At 49.8% G+C, this 27,603-nt stretch overlaps 1 protein-coding gene across 20 annotated transcripts in view; it reads right to left on the minus strand.

The window, feature by feature from the left end:
- ATP2B2 (ATPase plasma membrane Ca2+ transporting 2) overlaps positions 1–27,603 on the minus strand; it is a 382,664-nt gene that overhangs the window by 109,847 nt on the left and 245,214 nt on the right. For all 20 annotated transcript variants that reach the window (XM_045384728.3, XM_005547813.5, XM_074032979.1 and 17 more), the window contains one exon: positions 21,488–22,005. In XM_045384728.3, the coding sequence (XP_045240663.1) occupies positions 21,488–21,686 (199 nt within the window). In that variant the 5' untranslated portion in view covers positions 21,687–22,005. The remainder of the gene's footprint in view (positions 1–21,487; positions 22,006–27,603) is intronic.

The raw sequence follows: 27,603 nt of genomic DNA on the forward strand, positions 1-27,603 counted from the left end.
TAAGTAAATCCTTCATGTGTTTTATTTCTCCTTACTGACACACAATCCGATTTCCTAGACCTGCCATCCATCCATTTGCCTTGATGTTGGGCTCAGGGCTAGGCTGCCTGGCCTTGCTGCTTATGGCCTGGGCATGTTAACCTCCAGGTGCCTCAGTATTCCCATCTGAATAAAAGGGATTATACTAGAACCCATCTCACCGAGTTATGGTGAGGATGAGATGAGTTAGTAATGCCTGTTAATGTGTTTAGAACAGTGGTGGCACGCGGTAGAGGGTGAGCCACAATTATGGTCATAAAAGGCTTTTCCAACGTTTTTGGAAATAGGCCCTTTTTTCTATTTTTCCTTTAGGGCTGAATTCATTCAGTGTCGGTTTGGAACTATTACCCTCTCCTGCCTTGTATTTCATCCCTGTCCTGTGAGTTCTGGGGATCCTCTTGCCTGCCCAGGAGGGGTTGTGCTATGAGGGGGTGAGGGGAGGGAAGGGTGGCTGGACCAACCACTTCTGTCCAGGATGAATCACCACCCCCTCCCCTCGCTGGGTTGACACCTGGTTGCCTAGCAACATCTCTGCAGCCGCTTGAAATTTTATGGGGAGAACAATGTTCTCGTTGAGCCCTCAAATCACCATCCACTGAGTTCTGTGCAGCCGGAGGCTCAGTGACAAAAGCAAAATGAACAGAAGAAAGCACCAAGCTGCTCAGAGGACAGAGCACTGTGCAAGGAGACACTGTGCTGGGGTTCTAGCCACGCCTACCCTGGCAGGCTGAGCAACCCAGGGCAGCATGAGGTATCACAGAGGCCTTCGCCCAGGTCTGAGTTCCTAAAGCGGCCTTGTCACAGCCTCACTGGGCCAGCTGTTTCTACTCCCAGAACCTCGGCCTCTTCTCAGCTGTGAGAGTGAGGATTTAGCACCTGCTTGGCAGGGCTCTGGCAAAAATGAAATGAGATGATGCGTCATGTCTCTCCCTGACTCCCTCACTGTAGAGGAAAAGCCCACACAACCCATGGTGCTCCTGCAGCCTCCTGTTGTCCAGCCCCATTTGGTCCCCTGGCTTCATCTCCCACCCAGTCCCCACTCAGGTCCCACCTCCCAGCCTTTGCCCACCTTCTCCACTTTGCATCCTCTGGGTCTCCTCTGCCTCTGGATCCCAGGCTCTGAGAGGCTCCGCTCTGTTATTTCCTACCCAGCCCTTGTCTTATTTCCTCCAAAGTCCTTAAGACAGTGGAAAATCTCTATTATTTTCTCATTTACAGGCACACCCCACTTTGTTGTGCTTCACAGATAGTGCATTTTTTCACAAATTGAAAGTTTGCGGCAACCCTGCATTGAACGAGTCTATAGGTGCCATTTTTTCCAACAGCACATGCTCACCTCATTTTGCTAAATCACATTTTGTTAATTCTCGCAGTATTTCAAACTTTTTCAGGATTATTAAATCTGTTGTGATTTGTGATCTTTCATGTCACTACTGTAACCGTTTTGGGGCACCACGAACCATGCCCATATCAGATGCTGAACTTAATCACTCAATGTTGTATGCGTTCTGACTGCCCCACTGACAGGCTGTTTCCTGTCTCTCCATCTCCTTGGGCCTCCCTATTCTCCGAGACACAATAATACTGAAGTTTGACCAACTGATAACTCTACAATGGCCTCCAAATCACTTTAAATCAAAAGCTAGCAATGAGTAAGCTTAGTGAGGAAGGCATGTCTCATTAAGATAGGCTGAAAGCTAGGCCTTTTGTGTCAAATGGTTAGCCAAGTTGTGAATGCAAAGGAAAAGTTCTAGAAGGAAATTAAAAGTGCTACTCCAGTGAACACCCAAATGATAAGAAAGTGAAAATATATTGCTGAAATGGAGAAAGTCTGAGTGGTTTGGATAGAAGATCAAACCAGCCACAACATTCCCTTAAGCCAAAGCCTAATCCAGAGGCCCTAACTCTCTTCAATTCCATGAAGGCTGAGAGAAGTGAGGAAGCTGCAGAAGAAAAGTTGGAAGCTAGCAGAGGTTGGTTCATGCAGCTTAAGAAAATAAGCCATTTCTGGCCGGGCGCAGTGGCTCACGCCTGTAATCCCAGCACTTTGGGAGGCTGAGGCAGGTGGATCATGAGGTCAGGAGATCGAGACCATCCTGACTAACATGGTGAAACCCCATCTCTACTAAAAATGTGAAAAATTAGCCGGGGTGGTGGCAGGCACCTATAGTCCTAGCTACTCGGGAGGCTGAGGCAGGAGAATGGTGTGAACCTGGGAGGTGGAGCTTGCAGTGAGCCAAGATCGCGCCACTGCACTCCAGCCTAGACGACAGAGCGAGACTCTGTCTCAGAAAAAAAAAAAAGAAAAAGAAAAAGAAAAAGAAAATAAGCCATTTCTGTAGCATAAAAGTGCTACGGAAGTGATTCCTTTAGAAATATTACTACTCATTGACAATGCACCTGGTCACCCAAGTGCTCTTATGGAGATGGGCAAGGAGATAAATGCTGTTTTCACACCTGCTAACACAACATCTATTCTGCAGCCCATTCAAGTCAAGGAGCCATTTAGACTTTCAAGTCTTATTAAAAAAATACATCTCATAAGGCGATAGCTGCCATCCATAGTGATTCCTCTGATGGGTCTGGGCAGAGTAAATTGAAAGCCTTCTGGAAAGGATTCACCATTCCAGATGCCATTAAGCACATTGGTGACTCACAAGAGGAGGTGAAAATATCAACAAGAAAAGGAGTTTAAAAGAAGTTGATTACAACCCTCATGGATAACTTTGAGGGATTTAAGACTTCAGTGGAGGAGGTCACTGCAGATGTGGTGAAAATAACAAGAGAACGAGAATTCTTATCTTGTTCATTCATAAGAAGCAGCTCCTCCTCCATTCAAGTTTGATCATGAGATTGCAGCAATTCACTCACTTCTTCACGCTCCACTTACCTTTGGGTATCCTAACATTCCCAGTCCTAACCCCCTTCTCCCACTTCTTCCTCACCGGGATGCATTTGGAGAGATCACAGTATCAGAAATAGCACCCCCTACTTGGTTAGAACTTGGAGCTGTCAGCTGAGTGACAGCCAAGTCCCAAGAGGCCACCAAGTGTCCAGTAAAGAAAGGGTTTTAATAAGACTTTTCCCACATGCCTATTTTCCCTAGAGTTAGCCATAGCTCTGTGACCCCTTTTCTTTACTGGACACTTGGTGGCCTCTTGGGACTTGGCTCTCACTCAGCTGACAGCTCCAGGTTCTAACAGAGTAGGGGGTGCTATTTCTGATACTGAGATCTCTCCAAATGCATCCTAGTGAGGAAAGAGGTGGGAGAAGGGGGTTAGGACTGGGAATGTTAGGATACCCAAAGAGAAGTGGAGCGTGAAGAAGTGAGTGAATTGCTGCGATCTCATGATCAAACTTGAATGGATAAGGAGCTGCTTCTTATGAATGAGCAAAGTGATTTCTTGAGCTGGAATCTACTCTGGGTAAAGATGCTGTGAACATTGTTGAAATGATAGCAAAGGACTTAGAATATTCCATACCTTAGTTGACTGAGCAGCGGCAGTGTTTGAGAGGACTGACTGCAATTTTGAAAGTGGTCTACTGTGGGTAAAATGCTATCAAACAGTATTGTATGCTAGAGTAACCTTTCATGAAAATAGAGTCAATCTACGCAGCAAACTTCATGGTTGCCTTATTTTCAGAAATTGCCATTGCCATCCCACCTTTAGCAAGTGCCACCCTGATCAGTCAGCAGCCATCAGCTGAGGCAAGACCCTTAACTGGCAAAAAAATGATGACTTGCTGTGGGCTCAGACAAGTGGCAACATTGTGAGTGTGTGACTCACTTTACTGTGATATTTGCCTTATTGCTGTGGTCTGGAACCCCCACTGTCTCCTACATGGATGACTAGACTTGCTTTTTTGCTTGTCACACACACATACAAAGTCAAAATGTGTAAGCCCCATGAGGGCAGGGACATTGTTTTGTTGTTTTTGTTCACTACTCTTCTATCCCCAGGGCCTAGAACTGTGTTTAGCACATAGTAGGTGCTCAAGAAACATCTACTGAATGAATAACTTAAAAAAACTGGATTTCCCAGTGTCTGGCACTTGGTAGGTATTCAGAGGCCTTAGCTCTCTTGTTCCATTTTAGGTTTTGCTTTTCCAAAAAGGGGGTGGGCTGGCACCCTGAAACCCCACACTGTTTGATCCGGCATCTACTGGAGGCAATTCTTTTAAAGCTATTTATAGCAAAAGATAAAAATAGCCCTTAATGAAAGCATGGTAGAAGAAAATCATCACTCCCAGCACTTTTCAGGGACAAAATTTCAGGACAGAGCTGGAATGACATGTCCTAGAGGCTCTGAAATTTAAATACATGAAATAGGGAGAGAAAAATATATCTACAAGCTGAAAGCATCTGGAACACAAAGAGTAGTGCCTTGAGCCACGCAGGCCCTGGTTTGGATCTCACCTCTGTCACCTGTCAGTGCATGGCCTTGGGCACACTGTGCCTCAGTTTCCTCATCTGTAAGACAGTGATAATCCTGGAAGGAGATGCCATAATAAAGGGCATGTCCTCCCTCCTTTAGTGCTCAGAATTAAACCCCACGGCTGGGACCTGCCCCCAACTCAGGTGAGATCTCCATCAGCCTCCCACATTCAGGCTGCACAGGCCTGAAGCTTGACAGGCTCCCGGAGATGGTACTTGTTAGACAATTTAGTAACGCCTTGGGGCAGGTATGGGGGTGGGGATGACAGAAAAGCTGGCAGTTCTAGATCAAACAGTCAGCAGTTCCAGGAGCCAGAACATGAGAGGGAGAATTTTGTGGCCTGGCCTTGTGTTAACTGCAGCGGTTGAAAAACTGATTATTTTAAACCCCAGCGCTCACTTGCTCAACACTTTCCCCTCGCCTGGGTAATTAGATCTCCCAGGACTTCAAGAGGATGCTGGCGGCTTCACGCCAGAAGCGAATCTCACTCACGTGTCCTTGAGGCTGGCAAGGAGGTGGCAGAGGCGTGTCTTCGCTAGCTCAGATCACAGCCCCTCTGGGCTGAGGGCTGTCCCCCTGGGACCTGTCTCTTGGTAGGGGTCAAAGGGACATAGCTTCCTACGTCAAGGACTGAGGGAACGACAGGAAAGCCTGGCCAGGGCATGTATAAGGAGGTAGCGGAGAGGTTGCTGTTGGCTTTGGCCAGGGTTAGATTCTCTGATGTCTCTGTGGCCCCCAGGTGGAGCTGGGCTGGGGAATCTGGTTGGGGTGGGGGGTGGGCTGGGGGAGGCATCAGTATGCAGATAGGCACCTCCACATGCATGCATCTGCTCCTGTTTTCAGTTACTCAGAATCCCTGCTAGGGCTGGGGTTTCAGAAGCCAACGAAGTTGTCGTGGTTCAGGAACCCAAAAGCCCAGGCTGGCGCCTGCCTCCCCACCAGATGTGCTCCAGCTGCCTCTCTCAAGTGAACGGGAAACCCTTTAGCCACTTATGGGCTGAGGCGAAGTGTGGGAATAGAAAAGCTACCCTCAGCATTCTACAGTTTGCCTCTGCAGGAATTTTTTTCCTGCACTGGGGCTCACCCAGAGATTTTCCCACACGCCTATTTTCCCAGGGATTGGCCACGGTTCTGTGACCCCTTTTCTTTACTGGACACTTGGTGGCCTCTTGGGACTTGGCTCTCACTCAGCTGACAGCTCCAGTTTCTAACAGAGTAGGGGGTGCTACTTCTGATACTATGATTTCTCCAAAAACATCCCAGTGAGGAGAGGTGTGGGAGAAGGGGGATAGAACTGGGAACGTTAGGATACCCAAAGATAAGTCCTGACTCTGTCCCCCCCTCGCTGTGTGACCCTGGACAAGTCACTCTCTCAGCCTCAGTTTCTTTACTATAAATGGGAGGTAAAAAAGTGTGTGTCCCCCTGGGCAGCTATGTTACAAGATGCAACCATGAAGCTTATAGGGTCTTGTAGACTGCCTGGGAGAACCCAAGGAAGGGACATAGGGGATCTGAAAATACTGAAGAGCAGAGGCCCCACTGTTACCCACCCTCAGCAATCTATGGAAGGTAGTTCCTAGGCATCCAGCATGTTAGCTGATGCTCAGGATAAATGTCACCTCCACAGGGAAGGCTGTCTTGATTGCCCACCTAGAGCTGCCCCTCCTTCAGTCACTCTCAAAGCACTTATCCACTCGATATTTTGCTGCTCATTAATTTATTCTGTATATTTTTTTCTGGACCCCTGGAAGCTTTGTGAAGAAGAGTATCTTTGTTGGTTCGGCTCACTGCTATATACCTAGCACCTAGGACAGCATCTAGCACCAAGCAGTTGCTCAATACATTGTTCTTTAAAGTGAAAAAAAAAAAAAGAAATCTTCTTTGAATTAGTAAATGAATGCACTGTCTCAGCTAGGGGGTGGGGCATACCCCACCAGGGGATGTGCCAAAATTTTTCAGGGAAGAGTAAGAAGCAGAGGGGGAAAGCTCTGTAGTTTCAAAGGAAGCTCTGGGTTTCTACAGATTGGGGGCTTTGATCTCCTGTGGGCCTGGCAGACTGTCCTTGAGGCCCTCCTACAACAGGGTATGGCTGGATCACACCAGGCCTGCAGGCCGCAGTGAGGAGTTCTGATTTCGTTCTAAGAGCAGTGGGAGCCACTAGGTTTTCAGCAGGTGATGGCACAACCTGACTTGTATTTAAGTTTACTCTGGCCATACAGGGCAGAGGAAGAAAAAAGGGAGGGGCTTGTAATACATTATTCTCATTTAATTTTCCTAACAACCTTATAGGTAGGCATACCTGGACCCCCTTTTCAGATGAAGAAACTGAGGCTCAGAGAGGGAAAGTGATTCACCTGAGACCACATAGTGAGTGAGCACAGGAGCCAGTGCTGGACTCCCAGTCTCATGGTGTCCCATGGCCAGGCCGTATCAAGTGGCTCCAGGACTGACAGCCTCCAATCCCTGGGTCTGGAACTTCTGATTTATCTACTTATGGCCCATGAGGCCCACACCGAGGTGCCCTTGAGGATGTCACCGGCCAGCAGGAGGCAGATGAGTGAGGCCTGGAAATTGGGGTCAAGTTCTCAGTTGCCCCACTGGCAGATCAGGAATCTTCCCGGCCCCTCCCTTGGCCCCTCTTCCTCATATTTGGGCCTGAGCCCCAGTGTGGTTTGGAGCAACTGACAACTTTCAGGCTTCTGAGCCAGCATCCTGCGCCCTCTATGGGGGCACAGAGTCCTAGGAATGACCCTTCATTCCCTTTAACAAATGGTTAAGAGCACGAGGTCTGGTCTCATCCAGGCCTGCCTTTCACAGCTGTGCGATGTGGGCAAGTCAGTCAACCCCACTGTGCCTCAGTTTCCTCACATGCAAAATGGGGATAGGAGTGGCATCTCCCACCTCAGGGCCTGAGTTGTTGACACAAGGTGGTCAGCCACCAACCGGGCCATTACCGGAACATGCGGCAGCACTTTCCCTCCGGCTCCCTTCCTAAATCAGATCCCCTGGCCTACTGCTGGCCACCAGGGGGTCCCAAACAAGCAGGCAGCAGCAGGGGGGTCTGAGGTTCTCATTGTGGGGTGGTGTGGTTCTTCAGTCTGGCCACCTGAGCTCCTACATCTTCCTGGAGGGTCCACAGGCCTCCCGGTCAATCATGAATTCACTAGGCTTAGGATGCCCACCCTGCCCACATTTTGAGGTGAGGCCTAAGCCTTCAAGAGCACCTTTCCAGTATCCGGGCCACTCCAGACCCCTGAGGCTCCCATTCATCCTCATCTGCCTTATGGGTATTTGAGAAGACTCTGCCCTAAGATACTTCTCAACTTGGGCTGCCTATGTTCTTTTGGGGCATTTGTAAAGGTAGACTTTCAGGCAGGGTGACAGGTGGGCAGGAGGTTTAGCTCATTTCCTTACCCCCTGGAGAAGGTGGGAGGGGTTGGGAAGTGAGGAGGTAGAGGTGGGTATGGCTGCTCTGAGCCTCCGTACCTCTCCTGGCTGGGTCCTTCAGTTCACTGTTCTCAGAATTAAGCCCTGGAGCCTTTTAAAAAGACTCTGGGACTTCAAGCACTGTGAATTTAAAAAAGAAATAGAAAAGATAGTATAAAAGAAAAAAAATACAGCTTAAAGAAATTATCAAGAAGAGAAGCAAAGGCCTGTGTTGAGTTTTGGCTGTCCAGTGGCATTCTGCTTTCCTTTAGGGGATTTGGTCTCCCCATCTGGGAAGAGTCTTGGTGACTATCAGTCAAAGTGTCCCCACCTTCCTGGCCTAAGCGTGGGCATGTGATCAAACTAGGCCAATCACCTCCCAGGGATGCTGTCTCCTGGGACGTAGAGTCAGTGATTAGCTGGTGCCAGCTCACACTTGCTTGTGAGAGCTGATCGCTAAAATTTCAGGTATTTTGTGAGCTGGTTGTTAATTACAGCCATCATTAGAAATCAATTATATAAACCTACAATTACATAAATTATATTTTAAAAGGCAACAAATACCCCAAACTTATCACCTCCTAATTATTTTACTACATTTCACTATTATCTATTCTCTCTAATAAATAGTCTATTGTATCCGTGTGTTAGAAATACCGTATAATGGTGTGCTGCTGTGCCTCTCGTCCCAACTCTGTGTTTCATGATGTCATGTGGGTAATGTGGTGGTATTTACACCAAGGAAATCAGCACCCACTACAAAAGAGGATTCCCTCCCAACTACAGAGCTGGGGTTAACATTCACCAGCACAGTGTGCTTTGGAATCCTGAGTGATATAAGCACCAAAAGCAGCTGGAGTGGATTTTTCCCAATCTGCAATTCCCCAAAGGGACATTTACTCAGTGAGTTGTGCCACAGATCCCTGCACATCCCCATTTTCTTCTGGAAAATCGAGCTGGGTTTTCCAGCCTTTGGTCCAACTTGGAGAGCCCACTCCTATGCTGCCCCCTTGCCTCCAGTGTGCTGCCCAGTCAGCTTCTGTTGTTTACGACCAGCATGCCTCAGCGGACCCAGGCGGAGCGACATCGGCACACAGGCAGAAACAGGCTGAGGGAAGAACCATCACCCAGTCTCACCCCGCAGCCACAGCATGGGGTACATTCTAGATGTTTCCTGCCAGGCCGTTTCCCCTTGCATCTGTCATCCATGCAGCTTCACATTCTCTCTAACAATGTTTTTCCATAATGTCCCAAAGGCATGTGGAGAAGCTAAAAGGTACTTAGTTACTTTCCTAATGTGGGGCACTTAGGAATTACTTGTCTTCTTTTCCCCTTCAGTGTCACACAGAGACGTGGTTAAAAAATCTGGGACTGTGGATTGGGAGATCTGAGTTCTCACTGAGTTTTGTGCCAGAGGGCTGTGTGAGGTTGGGCAAGACGCCTCCCTCTCTGGGCCTCAGCTTCTTAATCTATATGATCATGATGATAATAATAATAGTAATAATAATAATAATGATGGTCTCCACTTCCAGGGGTTTCCTGGGCAGTGCTAAGTGTGTTGACTCACATCAGCTCATTTATGACTTCTCACGGCCCAGGAATAAGAACGATTTCACAGATGAGTAAACAGATTCTGAGAGGTGATGTCACTTCCTCAGCACAACATAGCTAGTGGGTGGCAAAGCTGGGGTTCAGACCCAGGATGTCTGCCTCTTAACTCTCTCACCACACTGCCACTTCCTAACGCCCACTTCTTAACGCCCACTGAGCATCGGGCTTGGGAGACAGACACACCAGTACAGCAGTGAGCCTGTCCCTCATCACAGTCTTCTTGCTGTCCTGTTCACGTCCCCACTTTACAGAAGCGAAAGCTTCAGCTCTGAAGACTGAAGTGGTTTTCCTATGTCACAGTGTTCTGGGCTGAATGGTGCTCCCACAAATCCATATGTTGAAGTCCTAACCCTCAGTACCTTAAAATGGTGATGGTATTTGGAGACAGAGTCATTGTAGAGAAAGGGACACTGCAGTTACTAAGTTAAGACGAGGCCATTAGGGTGGGCCTAATCCATGCTATGATTGACATCCTTATACAAAGAGGAACTTTGGGCAGAGACAGATATGCATAGTGGGAAGATAATGTGAAGAGACACCGGGAGAAGATGGCCACTGACAAGCCTCCAGAGCTGTGAGAGAATAAATTTCTGTCATTTAAGCCACTCAGTTTGTGGTCTTTGGATGGCGAGGTTGAGCTGAGGCTCTGCAGGGAGCCAGGAGGTTGCAGGGGAGACCAGGGAGTGGGGCGGGGGTGTCTCTGCCCCCTGGCCCATACCCACTGTGTGCTGGGCAAGTCCCTTCTCTCCTGGGTCTCAGTCTCCCCATGTGCACCCTGGGACTGCCAAATAAAATGGTCCCTGAAGGCCCTTCCAGACCTGTTGTCTCATGGGTCCATGAATCCCTCAGGCTCCTATTCCAGCTGCTCTGACCCCACTGAGCTGGGGTGTGCTGAAGGGGGAGGCCCCAGGGAACACTCCATTCTGCTGTTCTTTCCAGCAGAGCTTTCCCAAGGGCTCACCCAACAGCCTGCCCTCCCAGTGTGGGCTGTTTCTCCTGCGCCTTACTTCCTGGCGGCTGCTATGTCCAACTGCCTGCCAATCCAGTGTCAGATACTCTGATCACATTGTACCTGCATGTGACACTCTCCTGCGACCTCTGACTTCTTCGTCTGCTGCCTGCTCTCTCCCTTTGGGGTGGAGGCTAGGGCAGGTGGGTCCTAGGGAGCCATCGGCCGAGGCACTAATTTCCACTGACTATAAATAACTCTGGGTCTGAAACCACAGCAGGGGCCTGGATTGCACCAGGAGGAGTAAGATAATCGTTGTGGGGTGAGGAGGGCGTGTATAAATAACTTACCCGCCCTGTCTGGGCCTCTCAGGTGACAGGCAGGCCTGGAGGCAGAGGATCTCTCCAGCTGAACTCGGGGCCTTTGTGGGACCTAGGCTGGGTGGATGACTCAGGTCCCACTAGCACTCGAGATGGCCCGCCTGCAGTTATACAGCAACATTTCTCACCCCTTAGCCCATGTGACAGATGAGGAAACTGAGACCCAGGGAGGAGAAGTAATTGGAAACTGGGGTCTAGGCCCTTGGGCTTCTGGGAGCTAGAGAACTGTTGCCAGGGATGCCCAAATTCTGGTCCCCCGCTAAACCTGACCTTTGGGAGCCAGTGTGGGAGGGCCCTGAAACTGCTTGGTAGAAAAGGACTGCTGGGCCAAGGCCTGGAGCAAAGGGCCAAGGGCACTGCCCTGGCCTGGGCTCTGATGGGACAAGGTTTTGAGGTCATGAATTTTCAAGTGAAGAGAGGCCTGGGGTCTGGCCGTGAGTCAGCCACCTTTTGACCCATCTGATGTCTGCATAGTGGGGGCATCAAGGCAGACAGTTTCACAGTAGTAGAATGTCTGAGCCTGGAGAAGCCTCAGAGACTACCAGATCAATCTTCTTTATTTTCCAGATGGGGAGGCTGAGGCACGGAACAGGGTGGAGGGAGCTTGGAGAGGGTCCCAGTCCATAAGGGCCAAAGTCAGGCTGGTCTCCGTCCCTGCCCAGCATGGGTGGACTAAGCACCCTTTTCCTGCACAGTCACATGCATCCCCCTGACCCTGCAAAACCAACTTCACCTAAGGCCCCTGGGCCAGGCACGTTGTGTTCTCTCATTTAATCCACAGCCAGTGTGGCCCCTGGAAGCCACACAGTGTCTGCTCCATTTCACAGATTTAACAAATGATGCATTAAGAATTTATGTGATCTGTGCCCCAACCCAGGCTTTTGGAGACTCTAGTTTAGCATTTTTCTCCAGTATCAGAGGTTTTCAATTTTTTTTCTTTCTTTCAACAATTTTTTTAAATTTTAAAAAAACAAAGTCTTCAAAGCATTTAAAAAGGAGTCTGAGGCCGGGCACAGTGGCTTATGCCTGTAATTCCAGCACTTTGGAAGGCTGAGGTGGGAGGTTTGCTTAAGGCCGGGAGTTCAAGCCTGGTTCACTGCAACCTTTGCCTTCCGGGTTCAAGTGATTCTTGTGCCTAGCCTCTCGAATAGCTGGGATTACAGGCATGTACCACCACACCCAGCTAATTTTTGATACCCTGTTTCTACAAAAAAATAAAAAATAAAAAAATTAGCTGGGCAGGGTGCCTCATGCCTGTAGTCCCAGCTACTTGGGAAGCTGAGGTGGGAGGATCACTTGAGCCCAAGAAGGTCGAGGCTGCAATGACCTGTGATTGTGCCACTGCACTCCAGCCTGGGCAACAGAGCGAGACCCTATCTCAAAAAAAAAAAAAGAAAAAAAAAGAAAAAAAAAGAAGTGTCTCTGGTTCATGGTGGGTGAGAAGCCCAGAGTCCCATCCATTCAGCATCCCCTTGTCCCATGGGGCACTTCTGTGGAACCTCAAGGCTCTGGGGAACCCAGTGTGAGAACCATTTCCCCAACCCTCGGTTTCCCTGCATTCAGTGAATTCACTGGTTCTCCATGCACCTGGAGAAGGCTGTACTCAGGGCCTCACCTTATGGAGCTGGAGGCCTATTTCATACTCACAGGGACATAAACACTATTATCCAACCTGAGAGTCTGCATACACAGCATAAACAAACAGACTAAAAACCAGAGTCTACAAAAATGAATCTGTAGTTCATGGGCTGGAGTTCTCTGTGCTTTGCGATCTGTCCTAGGTTCCTACAGTGAATTCCTCACTGTTCCTTGTACACATCCTGGCTGTCATCACAGGGCCTTTGCTCATGCCCCGTTAACTGCGTGTGCTTCCCTCCCCATCTCTGCACACTCAACTCTGCCCTGTCCTTCCAGGCCTCACTCAGAGGAAGCTATTCCTGATTTTGTCCCCAGTCAGGCGGGGATCACTCCTCCTTCATCAACCTTTAGAATATTTCCTCTTGCAGTAGTTATTTTTGTCAATAGAAAGCAGCAGACCGAGGAGGTCATGTGTGCACATTTGGGAGCCAGACAGTGTAGGCACCAATCCTGGCTAGGTCACTTGTTAGGGGTGGTGCTCTGAGCCTCAATTTCCTCATCTGTAAGCTGGGATGACGACAGTTCCTGTTTCACAGGGGTGATGTGAAGATTATAGGAGAAAATGCCATGAAGCCTCAGCAGGGAGCCTGGCTGCTGTTAGTGCTCAATATGTGTTAATTACTCTCTAGTATCATAGCTATAACTAGCATCATGGCTAGTAACTAGTATTATAGCTAGACTGGGAGAGTCTTAAGGTGGGAGCAGTTTACAATCCACCTTTCCACCTCCCTTTCCTGGGAATCTACAGGGAGCTTTGGGGAGTAAGGGGATCTGGAAGGGGTTCCTCCTTCCTCCTCCCAGCTACACCAAGGCCTTGGCTTCCTGCTGCTGGCTGCCATCTTTCCAATTGATTCTTGCCTGCCTCTGTGCCCTTGGAGTTGTTTCCTATCTTTCTTTTTTTTTTTTTGAGACAGTCTCACTCTGTCACTCAGGCTGGTTTTGGCTCACTGCAACCTCTGCCTCCTGGGTTCAAGTGATTCTTGTGCCTCAGCCTCCCAAGTAGCTGGGACTACAGGCAAGCACCACCACACCCAGCTCATTTTTGTACTTTTAGTAGAGATGGGGTTTCACCATGTTGGCAAGGCTGGTCTCCAACTCCTGACCCGAAGTGATCCACCTGTCTTGGCCTCCCAAAATGCTGGGATTACTGGTGTGAGCCACTGCACCCGGCATTTCCTGTCTGACATCCTCTGCCCCCTTGAACCAAGAGACGATATCTTTGAAGGCTGGCCCTGTCCCCATCTGCCCACCTGTCCTGTATGTGGCCACATCACACAGACACTGGCTCCTGAGAAAGCATATGAAAGAGATCTGGGTCTCTTCCCAGAAGAGTACATGTGGCCCAAGCCTGCACATATTAGGTGCACAACATATGTTTGTTCAATAAATAAATGTTTGTCCACCTCCATCACTGCTTGGCATGTTAGAAGCACGGGGAAGCAATGGAGATGTTTCAGCAGTTCTAGGAGGTGAGTGTTATTATCATATCATTTACAGGTGGGGGAATTGAGGCTCAGAGTGAGGGAATGACTTAAGGACTTAGATGGTGAAGCTGAGACTCAAAGTCAATGATCTCTATATTCCTTCCCTTTTCTGAGCATATAGTAGGCACTTAGTGATTAGTGCATATTGGTTCTGCAAAACAATAATGCCTTGATAGTAAGAATCAGGGCCCCTTTCTCTCCAAGCCTTGTTTCCTACTCAAGGGGCTGCTGTGAGGATCCCAGAGAACAACGTGTTGAGAAGGCCTGGCTCTTAGTTTGCTCACAGTAAATGAGAGCCAGGGTAGTTTTGGGACTCAGGCCTCTGCATGGTGGGTCTGCCTCATGCTCTGCCTAAAGTGAGACCTGTGGAAATGCTGCCTTTACAACCCATCTCTTCCACCACCTCTCTGGGTACCTGACTATGGGAAGCACCTAGTGGGCCAAGCAGCATTGCTCATGGGACATGAAGACTCCCCAGTCTTACTGGAATCACCTGGAAGCCTTTCAGTTAGCTGCTGGGCAGGATCTTTCTCTATCGGTCCTGTGCTCTCCCTGCCACCCCATGGCCTGCAGAATTATTTGCCTAGCAGACTCTACCACCCCCGCCTATGACCATCGATAGCATGCATTGATTGACATGTGGGTTATTTTCTTGATGATTCAGAAGGATATGCAGGCAGCATTCTGGAAAGCATCCACACATGATTCATCAGAACTTCACATTAAACTGTGCTTTTGAAGGATTTTTTTCCCCCATGGTAGTGGTGATGGGGGAGGGGAGGTGTATAAGCATTGCAAATCAAATATGGGACTGACATTTTTTTTTTTAACCAAGACTCATATGCATTGCTCAAACCCATTGATCTACCAAACAAGCTGCTTTTCTCTTCTTCACTATTTAAAACCCAAAGTCTCCCCTGAAGCCACACAGAGAGTTCCCAGCAGAGAATAATAACAGTAATGCTGAAATAACACCTACCATGTGCCAGGCACTAAGTGCTTTACACATATTACTTTAATGCTTACAGCGACCCTATGAAAGAGGCACTGCTATGATCTCATGTTACAGATAAAGAAACTGAGGCACAGTTAGATAACTGGTCCAACGTCCCACAGCTGGATAAGAAGTGGCGCCAGGATTTGCACCATGATACCAAGTTGGCCTCTTCCCCACTGGGACACTAGTCATAGACCCAGTCAGCCTGGACAGTCCCAGCTCATGCCTAGCACCCTGGTGTAATTACTAATGGTGCCGTGGTTTGGCTGGTAGAATCTTTAACCATGTTATATTTCAGATAGTTCTGAATCCTACCTTCTCTCCTCAGCTGTCTCCTCAATTCTGTTTTCTCCCCATCTAGGCCATGCTCTCCTCAAGAGTAGGGAACGTTTCTGCTCTTCCTGCCCAGCCCACAGTAGGGACCTTCCATGCTGAAGTGGGTCCACAGCCTCTCCTCCATTTTCCTTCTCTCTTCCAATCTCCTTGGGGTGTTGGTGGACTGACCCTTGTGCTCTGGTTGAGCATGTGACCAGGTCTGACCTATCAGCCTACTTCATCTTTAAGCTGCAGTGATTGGCTCAGGAGTGGCCACATGACTATAAGTGGCCCAATGAGAGCATAGTCTGGGATTTTAAAGTGGGCTGGGCGTACGAGGAAAGGCCAGACTGCCCTGTTGGCTGGGAAGGGAGGATGTTAACCTGAAACTGCTGGAGCCGCCGTGTGCTGCGACCCGCCGGAAAATGAAGCCAATACAGAGGATAGCAGAAGTGAAAGTAGGAGAGGGAAGGATAGAGTCCTCTTGACAGCATTTGAGGCCCTGGAGCCAGCCGTGCCGGAGGCCAGACCTATCCCTGGAGTTTTCAGTTGCACAAACCAGAAAACTCCTTTTGTGCATAAGCCAGTTCGAGATGGGTTTCTGTCGGATGGAGCCCCCGTGGATAAAAATGCTCAGCAAATACTGGGCCTAGATTCATCTGTAGAAAACTTTCAAAGCACTTTCAACTCACTGTCTGCAAAAGGCAGAGAGTGGAAGTAGTACAGTTCCCATTTCACAGATGAGAAAACTGAGTGGGAGACTAAGTATCTTGCCTGAGGTTTCCCACATACTTGGTGACACAGGCGAGGCTGGGGCACCTCACCAGTCGTCATGTCTTTCCCTCCACTCCTGCATTTATTTGAGAAGGCAGCTGTGTTTCCTCAGCCTCTTGCATACTCAGGAGTTTTTCCTCCTCTAGGCCTCATACCTGACAGAGTCCTGGGCCTTAGAAGGGAGCATGGGCCGCTTCCCATGAAAGCCCTGGTGCGGGGCTGCAAGGCTTTCCCACTCATCTCTGGCCAGGCAGTGAATTCCCCATGCGGACTCCGTGTCTGGGCAGCCCCCACGCATGACCCTGCCCAGGCTTCCGCCGTGTCTGTGGCTGCCCTGGCTTCCCTGTTGACCTCTCGGGGTCTCAGTGATCCTTGGGTTGACGGAACACAGAGAGAACTAGAACGTGGTAACAACACACGAAGACCCCTGGCCCTGCCTCCACATCCTCCTGCTACTCAGCTAGCGGCAGCCCCATGGACGTTCTCGTTCAATATCATATTCACATGCAGCACAAAGCATCCGCCATCTCCCATGATCTGCTCTCTTGTTTTGCCTCGGCCCTGCTCTCTCCTACACTTGGGCAGGCTGTGGGATTCATACAAAATTAACCGGAGGTTCCGTTTCACAGCACTCTGCAGTATCCAGTTCCCACTCCACCCTGCTGCCGCCCCATCTTTGTCCCCCTTATCAACCCCGCCAGGAAACATGCTACGTGGCAAACACCCAACAGCAACCTATCATCGTCACCCTTTCTGACAACCCGAGGTGGGTGCAGGTGTCAGGAAGTGAGCAATGAGGGATGTGTGTGCAATGGCTCAGGGCAGCGCAACACTGGGCTCAGGGAACTGGAGCCATCTGCTCCATGGGTGACACAGGGTGTCCTGTGGCTGTCCCCAAGCCTGCAGCCTTCTGTCCCATGAAAGGAGGGGCACTGGGACATCCTCTGCCTCTTCTTTCTTCCTCCTTTTCTTCTTTCCATAAATATTTCTTGAGCTCCCAGGCAATGCATCAAGTGTTAGAGACATGGTGGAGAATGACACAGAGCTCCTGCCTCTAGGCCTCCCGGACCACCTGGCATTAGCCACCCATCTTTCCACCTCCTCTGATGGCATGTTAACTCTGCATTGGACACAGCCACTGTCTTATCTGACTGCCTAATTCTTTCAAGGGGATGGGGCCCATGCATGCTGTTTTTAAAAGAAACACTGGAGTATAATAACAATGATAATAAACACCACTCTGTTGGTGTCTAGGGTCTGCCTTGCACAGTGGCTTATCTAATTTAATCCTCACACTATTTGCATGAGGTGGGTACTGTTATTACCCTCACTTCACAAATAAGTCAATTGAGGTTCAGAGGTTAAATTGAACTCTCCCAGTGTCTCTTGAAGAGAAAGACACTCAGGAATGGAACTCAGATTTCTGGGATTTTAATGTCCTTGGCTGGAACAGTGTGGAAAGAAAGGGAACAGTAGAGGTAAGAAGATAAAGGCGTTAATCAGAATGGAAGAGAACCAACAGTGGACGAGGAAAGGAGTGGAGCTTAGATGCGAGTAGAGGCTGCCCTTGGCCTCACAGCCTCATGGGGGGGCCAGTTTACCCAACAGGTGTCACCAAAGTTGGGTCTCCAGGTGGGACATCCAGTACTGCCGGGCTGTGGGAGCTAAGCCACACCCTGAGCTGGTTGCCAGTGGTGCCCTGGGTGAGCACTGATTCCCTGTGGCCTCAAACCCCATTTGTCACTTTCAGAGATCTTTTTGCCTAAAATTAGCTGGACTTGAATGGGAAGGCTAATTTATGTGTGGCCTGGAGCGTTTCCTGCAGTGTGACTCAGAGGCCAGCTCCCTGCTCACGTCAGCAGATTAGGGGTAGGGGGTGTTGGGAATGGTCAACCTGAGTCCCTGTGTCTGGAGCTGGCACAGCCCAGACCACAGAGCTTTTAAACTGGGGCTGGGGCGGTGCCAAGGATTTCTCTAAATCAGAAGATGGCCAAGCAGGATGGGACAGATGCTCCATATGAGGCAGTAAAGGAAGTGTCCTTTGGCCCCACACTATTCAGGCCTTGTCCTACAGTGGACGCCAGATGACTGTTCCCAGGTGACCGTGCTTGGCTCAGGTCTGAGCATGGGGCTGAGTTCAAAGCTTGCTCTGACATGAATTGTGGCAGTGACCTCGAGCCTTCATATCCTCCTCCATAAAACGGGGTAACAGCACCTGTTTCTAGGAACACGTGTCATAGAGATGCATAACAGCCTTGTACAAAATGTTTCTCAGGTGCGGACATTGGCCACCATTCCACCCTTTCCGGAGAATTTTCCCATCTTTTTCCCGAGTGATGATACTCATCATGAAAACAATGACAAGAGCTGACATTTACTGAGCACTTTGATGCTGGGCACTTGACCTGATTTTATTCAATATTCACAGCCTATTTGATTGGTGGGGAAATGGAGGTGTTTAGTCGCTGGGGCTCAATCCTACCACACAGAACTACCCGTGTGTCAGGACTGTTCTAAGCTACTTCATTTTGTCCTCCCCCAGCCCTGTGAGGTAGTCACTATTACTGTCCCTGAGTTACAGATGAGGAAATGGGGGCACAAAGAGTTTGAGTAACTTAAGAGTCCCACAGCAGGCAAATGGCAAAGCTGAGATTTGAACCCAGGATGCCCAAGTTTGGGTCTGTGGCATTATGCTCTTCTGCCCCTCCCCAAATTTCTTCCAGTCCTGTACCTCCCAGGCCCCTGGGAGATGCTTCTAGGGACCAATGTGGCAGGAGCTCCAGGGAATGCTATGATGGGCTTTTCTTCTTCTCAGAGATCTTGCCCATCAGAGATCTCATTTGGTTCTCATGAATGATCAGGAGACCAAGGCTCAGAGAGGTCAGACGAAAAGGCCCAAAGGCACATGGCTGGCAGGCAGCACAGCAATAGAGATGTCATTATTGTTTCCATTTTACAGATGAGAAAACAGAGTTCTTTACTTTTCACTTAAAGCCTCACTTCTTGCAGCATACCAGTTATTCTGTGGAATTCCCTCTAAGAAACGCTGCTGTAGGCCATACTACATGCTTTCCCTTCTCTTTCCTCCATAACCAAGTCCAAACACCTCCCACTCCACGAAGCCTTCCCTGACCTTCACTGCCCAGCAGCCTCACCAGTGGTGAGTCCTGGAGTCCTTACTGCACTTAGTCTTCATTATCTGTAGTTTGGGCTGCTTAGCTGTCTGAGAGCTCCCCCACCTTAGGCTGGGACTTAGTAGCTGTGTCTCAGGGTTTTACTGGGTCCTCTTCTGTGCCAGGCACCAGGTTGGGCACGGGATGTACAGAGAGAGCAAATAGGGTTCTTGCCTCAGCTAGGCAATGCTCCCTCTAGCAGTACAGAGTAGGCTCCCAGGAACCAGCCAGAAATGGCCCTGTAAGGGTGCTGGAACTTGGCCATGTGCTGCTCAACTTCCCAGCTCTGGGGAGCCTTTCTGGTGGGAGGGGTAGGTGGTTTTCTTAACTAGGGTTCACAACACTGCTTTGGGGGGGTCTGGAAACCCACAAATAGTGTGAGCCATACCTGTTGCATATGGTTGGCTGATTTTCCAAGAGAGGGGCCACAGTGCCCATCAGTTTCTCCCCAGGGACTGGGGCTGAGAGACATGTAAGAATTCCTGATTCAAGGCAACCTCCCAGTCCCCAATCAACAGGCAAAGGCCACTTGAACAACCCTGCCTGCCAGCAGTCCTCATGTACCAACCTGATGGTGGAGGGGAGCACGGACCATTCTGCCAGGAACAAGTGACCACAAGAGGCTGGGACCCAGAAGTCTCCAAGCAAAGCCTATGCCCATCTTAGGGCCACAAGCAGCCGTTTTTAAGCCCCGTGCTAGAACCATACTGTGAGGAAAGGTTACTTTCTCTATTCCCACCCTCCCCGCCAAAACAAAACAAATAGCATCCAGTGAGAAAAGGTGTTTCTAAACTTCTGCCTGGGCCCAGGCCGTGGGCAAAATGTCAGTAAGAATAGTCAATATGGGAAGAAGAACCAGTTTTAGCTTCTTTCTGACCCAGGAGAGCAGACAAAGAGAGACACAGACAGCTGGGAGTTGCTGAGTGTAGTGGAGTGTAGGCACACATGACCCCTGGACTGCCAGGCAAGCCCTGGTGGGACCCAGCAGCCCCTGCCGGAAATGCTTCCAGGGCTAGAGTCCAGCAGGGCCCAGGGCTCAGAGGACTGGATAGAGGAGACAGGCTCCTCTTCTGTCAAAGAGGATAACAGTTCCGATGCTGCCTGCCTCCCAGGTGGTGGTCGATATCTGGGGAAGGACCTGACATCCACTTCTTAGAATAATCATGGCTGCCACTTTGAGCACCTACTGTATGCTCAGCCATGCACTAGGCATTGTCAGGTAGGCATTGGTCCATTTTCCAGGAGAAGAAAACTGAGGCTCAGTGCAGTTTTGCACAAACTTGCAGGGTTGGGAGTGTCAGTGCAGAGCCTCACACGCATGCCTGTAGGGTTAATGTAGGGAATGCTTCCTTTCCATGGTGAGCTGAGGGTAACTTGTGGCAGGTAACCCAAACCAAGAGCTCTGGTCCCCAAGTTGGGCTGACTTCTCTTGTCTCTGTTTTGGGGCAGAGGACCTAGCTTTGGTCCCTTCCAGAAGAGCCCCCAGGAGCTGAAACACACTCTCTCTAAAGATCCCAGGCCTGCTCAAGTTGGCAGCTGCAAGAAAGCCCCACTGCACCCTCAGGGCAGGACACACAACGTCATCTGTCACCCTTCCCATCACAGCCATCTTCCTACTGCTTTGTCTGCCCAGCAACTCTAGAGCCATGATGCCCCAGAGCCCCAGCGATCCCCAACCAGAGTCTGGATTTGAGAGACAGACTTGATTCTAGCCCAGTGTCAGGGGATTGACTGCAAGTTGGTGGTGCTACAGTTCCACACTCAAGCCCACACTAGGGAATTTCTGGGGCCTGGGGAAGGAAGGACCAGGCCTGCACGCTTGGAACCCCAAATCCAACCACTGTGGGATAACTGGGGAAAGCAGAAGCCCCTCCTGGGCTTGGATGCAGGTTCCATGTTGGTTCTACCCAGTGGCCCTTCTGCCTCTGCCTCAGAGACTGGTGCCTCCCATATTAACAGAATGTTGAACTCGTCGCTCTGCGGCTGTGGGGCCCCTTGTCTCCAGAACACAGTCTTGACCCAGCTCTCTTCCTGCCGTTCTCTCTGACGGTGGCTTGGGTCACACCCAACCAGTGATGAAGCCCTGTTCCTCAGCCTATTCAGAGGGGCTGACACTCAGCTAGAATGCACTACAATGGCCATTCTGGCATTTCAGTCTTTTTCTGACACATCCCTGCTGTTACGTATTATGAATATGGCCCCTGTGGCCAATTCAGATGGTGGCTACCTAGGCTGCAGCGCTAGGTTCAAGTCTCAAACACTTACCTTCAACAGGTGAGGTTTTGAGGCGCCGGCAGATGGCTTCGGTGTCCCCATAAGTCTCCTTGATCTTGACCACAGCCTCAGTGCCCCGCAGCTCCATGAGGGAGCGGAGCTCCTCCATTGTGCACCCAAACTCACCCCCATGGCTCGACTCATTTCTTTGGTTTTTGGAGTAAAAGTCGCTGTTGGTCATGTCACCCATGTTTGCTGTGGTCCCTGCTCAGGCTGGGCCCGAGGGTCAGCGCTGGACAAGAGGCTGCTGGGTGATGGCTGCTTGTGGCTGTCCTCAGCACACCCTCACTGGTCAGCTGTGGCACCAGGTGGCCGACTCCGGGTCCCAGGGGGTGGGGGTGGCCGAGGCGGGCTGGTGACAGTGGTGATGAGCTCCAAGGGGTGTCTCCCGGTGTGGGACGAGGTCCAGGGGCCAGAGGGGCTCAGGGCTGTAGACCCAGGAGTCTCCATTCATTAGGGCCCATGCTGCTCCCTGGAGCTGGCATCTACATGGTCAGGGGTGGTGGCTCCTGTGGGATAAGTACAGAGTGAGTGACAAAGGCCAGGCACTGGAGGCCACATGGGCTAGGTGCTCAGGAAGGCCCCAGGCACACACACAGCAACCCAAACAACACTGACTACACACACGCACCCTAACACACCAGCTCACACTGTAAATCTAATGGTACTAGCGCCAACCCAGGCACTCCACGATATGCCACCCTCAAGGCATAGCCCCATAACACACTCTAACTCCCTATTTGTGAACTGTGCTGTGGAACACACTGGCTTCACAGCACACACCCTGTGTGTACACACATCCCCCAACACATACCTTCTGGCATGTCCTTGTGCCCTGCGCCACTGCCACACACACATCAACACCCAGGCCTCATGCACCAGCTTTGAGCCATACGACTTAACCTCCCCACCCTTTTCCCTCAAGAATTGCTGTGCTCACAGGCCCTCTGAGCACACCCAGACTCCATTTCCCTCTTTCTCTCACTATCCTCAACATGTTTACACATGCTCCATGTCCACACAATCTGGGATACACTCCCCCAAATGCACAGTTCCCAGGTTCCCCGCCACCCCACAAATCCTCCCCCCACCCATGCCACCTGTGTCCACCAATATACTCTTCTCCCACATGTCTCCCCACTCAGGTCTCACAGGCATGGGGATGGGAGAAAGCCCTCCACCTACACCCACAGGCCCCCACTGTATTAATCGAGGCCTTCAGCCTGGCCGGAGAAGCCAGCTCATGCATATTCACAAGAATTCATTGAGCCCAGAGCTTGGTCCCAGTATGAGTTCAGGTCCATGGAGCCCTCACCTGGCGCGGGGAGGAGGTCCCTATAGACCAGCACCACGGACAGCGGCCGCCCGTCCCTCTCTGGAGCCCAGGAGGAGGTGGGAGCTCCGGCTTCTCCCTGCCCGCCCGGCCACCCTTGCAGGATTGTGGCATCTGTGGGGCTGCCAGGAGAGAATCCAATCCGCCCCGACACCCAACACCGGAGGCCGAGGCCCCAGCAAGCGTTGGGTGACAAAGGGCCCCAGCTGAGCTCGGCTGGGCCTGGCACAGGGACCGGCCCCGCCCAGCAGTCATGGACAGCTGGCCATCCTGGGCCCAGGACAGTGAGGGGAAGGGGTAACGGAAGGAAGGCAGGACTGACCCCCCTCCCAAGCTCCAACTCCTCCCCTGCCTTATCTCTATCTTAATCTTTCATCTTTCACACATTTTAGAGCTTGAGGCATTCTAGGGCTAAGTCACTTTCCCAGCGAGGAACTTGAAGCTCAGAGTCAGAGAGGGAAAAGCACTCTTCCAGAGCCACACGGACTGAGAGTGCTGAGGAGCGCAGAAAGAAATGGTCTCCCGGCTCACAGCCCCGGGCTCCTCCCCTTCCCCTAGGGGGTGCTCCCTCGTTAGTCTCCCAAGAGCCCTGGTGGGAGGGAGGACTGTGCCAGGCAGTTGCTAAGAACACAGTATACTGGCATCGGAGCGATTTGGGTTCAAATCCTGGCTGTGGGACCCTGGGCAATTTCCTTCAGTTTTTGGAGTCCTGGTTCACTCATCTGTAAATTGCGGACAAAACAGTCACTCTTCCTTACCCCCACCCCTGACTACTTCCCAATGTACTGAGAACTAATTATAAACCGTATTCAAATCCAGTGTGTTTCTGGATTTGAGGCTTTCCAGTCTTGGGTCACGGGGTGCTGGAGCCACAGGAGAAACCTTAAATGTCTTACACAAGGGACACTTTTACTCAGGGATGTAGTAGGAAGATTGTTTTTACACTGGGACCAACAGGTCTCTTACAGAATAGAACATAAAATGGATATGATGCCTCAAGAAGAGACGCAGAGACACAGAGACACAAGACACCGAAGAAACTGCATGCTTGGTGCTCCCACCTACAATACTCAAGAGAGGCCATGTTCCTTGGCCATGGATGGAACACACACCATCCATAGAATCCATGAGTTTTGACCCCAACAATATATTCCTCAGAGGAGCAGGAGAGGTAGGGACCAAGAATGTGAATAAAAAAACCAATACTCCCCTGCCATTTCTTAAGCATCTACTATGTACCAGGCACTGTGGGATGAGTTCTGTATCATCCATCCAAGGTAAATTCTATGAGAGTTGACTAGAAAAACACTTGACTCCTTGTAGCTACCTAGTAAACAAATGTTAATGAATAAATGAATGAATGAAAAGCAAACAAGACACTATCTCATTCTCTACAACCCTGTGAAGTGGATACTATAATTATCTCCATTTTATAGACCAAGAAAATGAGGTTCAGAGGGGTGAAGTCACTTGTCCAAGGTCACACAGTGGGGAGGTGCCAGGGAGTGGAAGACCTTTTCAACCTTAGACCTTGGACTCTTGTCTACCACCCGATAAGAAGGGCCTGGTAGGGGCTTGGTCTAGGATGCTGAACCTCTCTGGGGAGAGTGTTGGCATTTGGGATTTGGGCCGAATGCTCTCCTCCCCCTGGTACAAGCTAGTACAGAGCCTCAACATGGCTCCCTCCCCAGTCTAGGGCCAGCCATAGGAGGCAAGGAGAGACCTCTGAGAACATGTGGGACCTTGTTCAGGGTTGGATGAGGCACTAGGTCCGTGCAGGGACTGGGCGGGAGCTTTTTCATTAAGCAGTGCTCTTCCTGCTGCCTGCTCAGTGTAAATGTGTTTGGTGTATGTTCAGGAAACTGCGTAGAGAAAATCCAAATGGCAGGAGTAAGACAAGGATAAAGTGAGGCAAATGGGCTACAGTTGCGGCAGAAGGAAGGAAGGAAGGAAGGAAATGAGGTCAGAGGTCCTTCAGGCCAGTGCAGTGGCTGGGGCTTCTAGGAGAGATGGGTCTCAGATGCTGGGGGAAGGTTGAACCCCACTGGAGGGGCGAGTGCCGGGGAGGTGATTTGACTAAGAACTTTCCAGAACAGGCTTTGCTTACTCAGGGACAAGAATTGAGATGAGGAGATGCAGAGATGCAGACCTTCTGTCCAGAAGGAATTTGGGACTGACCTGGAGCCCCAGGAGGCCTCAGTTCTTGGTGCTTAAGCAACAAGCCTGGATTGGGTGAAGGCAAAGCTGGTGAACATTTACCACCCCACACCTGCACTAAACTTACTGGCAGTAGAAATCACCTGTGATTCTGAGCTAGTCGCCTGGCTTCTGTGTCTTAGCTTCAGCGTCTATAATTTGGGGCTACTGATATTTGATAACATTGCCTGACGGGCACATGATAAGCATTTATTGAGCGCTTATTAGGTGCCAAGCACTCTCAGTGCTTTACAGAAACATCTATCTCAGAGACGGTGCAAGGCGTTATATGTAGGGCTCTGGAAACCACTAATTCTGAGTTCAAATTCTGACTCCTTCATCTCCCAGCTGAATGGGAAGGAAATTAACTTTGATTTAATTATCTTACAAAAAGCAGAGGGGAATAGGAGTATCTACCTCATAGATGTTATGAGGCTTAAATGAGTTATTTCATTTAAAATACTTAGAACCAAGTCCAGAACATAGTAAGCACTCAAATGATTGTGATTATTATTGTCAATCCATAAAACCACTTTATGAGATCTTATTATCTCTAGAACATATGAGGAAACTGAGGCCAAGAGAGATGAAGTAAATTGCTCAAGATCACATGATTAGTGAGCGGTGGATCTGGGATTTGAACCTAGGCAGTCTGGGTCGAGAGACACACTCCTAATCAGGATGCTTTTCTGCTTCCCCTGGTGAATCTCCCTTATGAGGTTCTTATGACACTTAAACGAAGTGCCATATGTGAATGAAAGTACTTTGCAATCCACAAGGGACTTTCTAAACCCGAGGTGCTGTTTTCTATCTGTGCCCGTGCTACCTGCGGCGTGGCTTACAGGCACTGATAATTACATCTCTGACAGTACAAGCAAGCTATGAGAATCGTTAGCAGCAATTATATCTGTGATCACAACAGTAGGCATGAGTTAATGGGCTACTGTTGATTTTAATGACTACTGTGATAAGATGAAAAATGATCTTCAACCATCTATCTACCCACTCACCCATCCATCCACCCACCCACCCATCCACCTGCCCACTCGCCCACCCTTCCATTCATTCATCCATCCATCCACCCATCTACCCACACATCCACTCATCCATCCATCCATCCACCTGCTCACTCACCCACCCTTCCATCCATTCATCCACCCACTCACCACCCAATGACCCATCTACCCATCCACTCATCAATCCATCCATCCATCCATCCACCCATCCATCCATCCATCCATCCACTTACCCATCCAACCATCCATTCAATGATTGTTTTGGGTACTACACAGTGCCAGGCACTGAACAATCCAGAGAGGATCCCTGTCCGCTATGAGCTCACAGTGAAGAAGAGAGACAACTAAATTAGTGATTTCTATGACTTGAAGGGTTTGCCATCATGGGGACCTGCAGGTGCTGTGGACGCACAAAGCAGGAAGACTTGACCTGGCCCAGGCTAACCAGGAATGCTTTTCCTCTCAGCTCCAAGTAGGAATTTTTTTTCTTCAGGTAAAGAAGGACTTAATGAAAAGATAAAACATGAAGAAACTGAAATACACAACTGTCAGTAAAAGGTGCAGAAGGAACACAGTGTGAGCCAGTATAGAGGGATATAACTCTAGGATAACAAAATCAATAAAAAATCAGAACTCCATCCTTAAGGTGACTGATCTCATACTTCCTTCTCTACCTCTTATGATGTGGCTTGTTCCTTATCCTTGCTACATCTCATGGGTACAAACATGAGGTCACCCCTTATCTGGGCATTTCGTTTTTTCATTCCAAGCTGTAGAGCCCACTTTGGTGCTTGCTCTGACAGCGAGATTTGCTGGAAAAGTGTGAAGTCCACCAGCACAAAAGCTACTTGTATGATATGATACAAATGATCTTTTCACAGATGGACAGAACTGAGTACCCTATACTTTGCATAGAATCCCTCAGATGCCTGACTTCCGCAGATGTGCCATGTGTCTGTTCGGAACACTTCACTAACTGGGCCTTTGCCTCCCTAACAGCTGCTGTCCTGTTCAGCTTCAGTGTCCCTTCCTTGGAAGCCTTTCCTGACCACCTAGACTGCATAAATGCTCCTAACCTCCAGGTGCCCCCTGGAGTGTAGTACACTTCACACTGTATTGCTTGAACCTGCTTAACTGTTTTCTTTCCACAGGATTCTGAGAGCATCACGTGGGCAATTGCCATGTCTCTTCTGTACCTAGTGCAGTGTCTGGCATCCAGAAGGCACTCAATAAATATTTGGTGTTGAGTCTACTGTCTGTGGAAGGTGTGACTTTAGATAGGTCCTCAGACCTTAGTTTTCTCATCTGTAAGATGGGCTACTGATTCATGCCCTGCCTACCTTAAGAGTTTTCTGGGGGGTCAGGAAAGATAACAAAATCAGCAGTAATAGTTTTTCTTTGAGATGCATCTGCTGCCCTCCACTGCCCAGTTTCCCCTCTTTGTAACGCGGCATCAGTGTGAGGGTGAAGCTGAGACAGGTAGCTGTGCCCTCAGCCACAACCCCACCAGATTCTCAGATTCTTGCTCCCTCATCCAAATATCATGTGACCTACCACTCTTG

Source organism: Macaca fascicularis, chromosome 2 (assembly GCF_037993035.2).
Source record: "Macaca fascicularis isolate 582-1 chromosome 2, T2T-MFA8v1.1".
Lineage (NCBI taxonomy): Eukaryota > Metazoa > Chordata > Mammalia > Primates > Cercopithecidae > Macaca > Macaca fascicularis.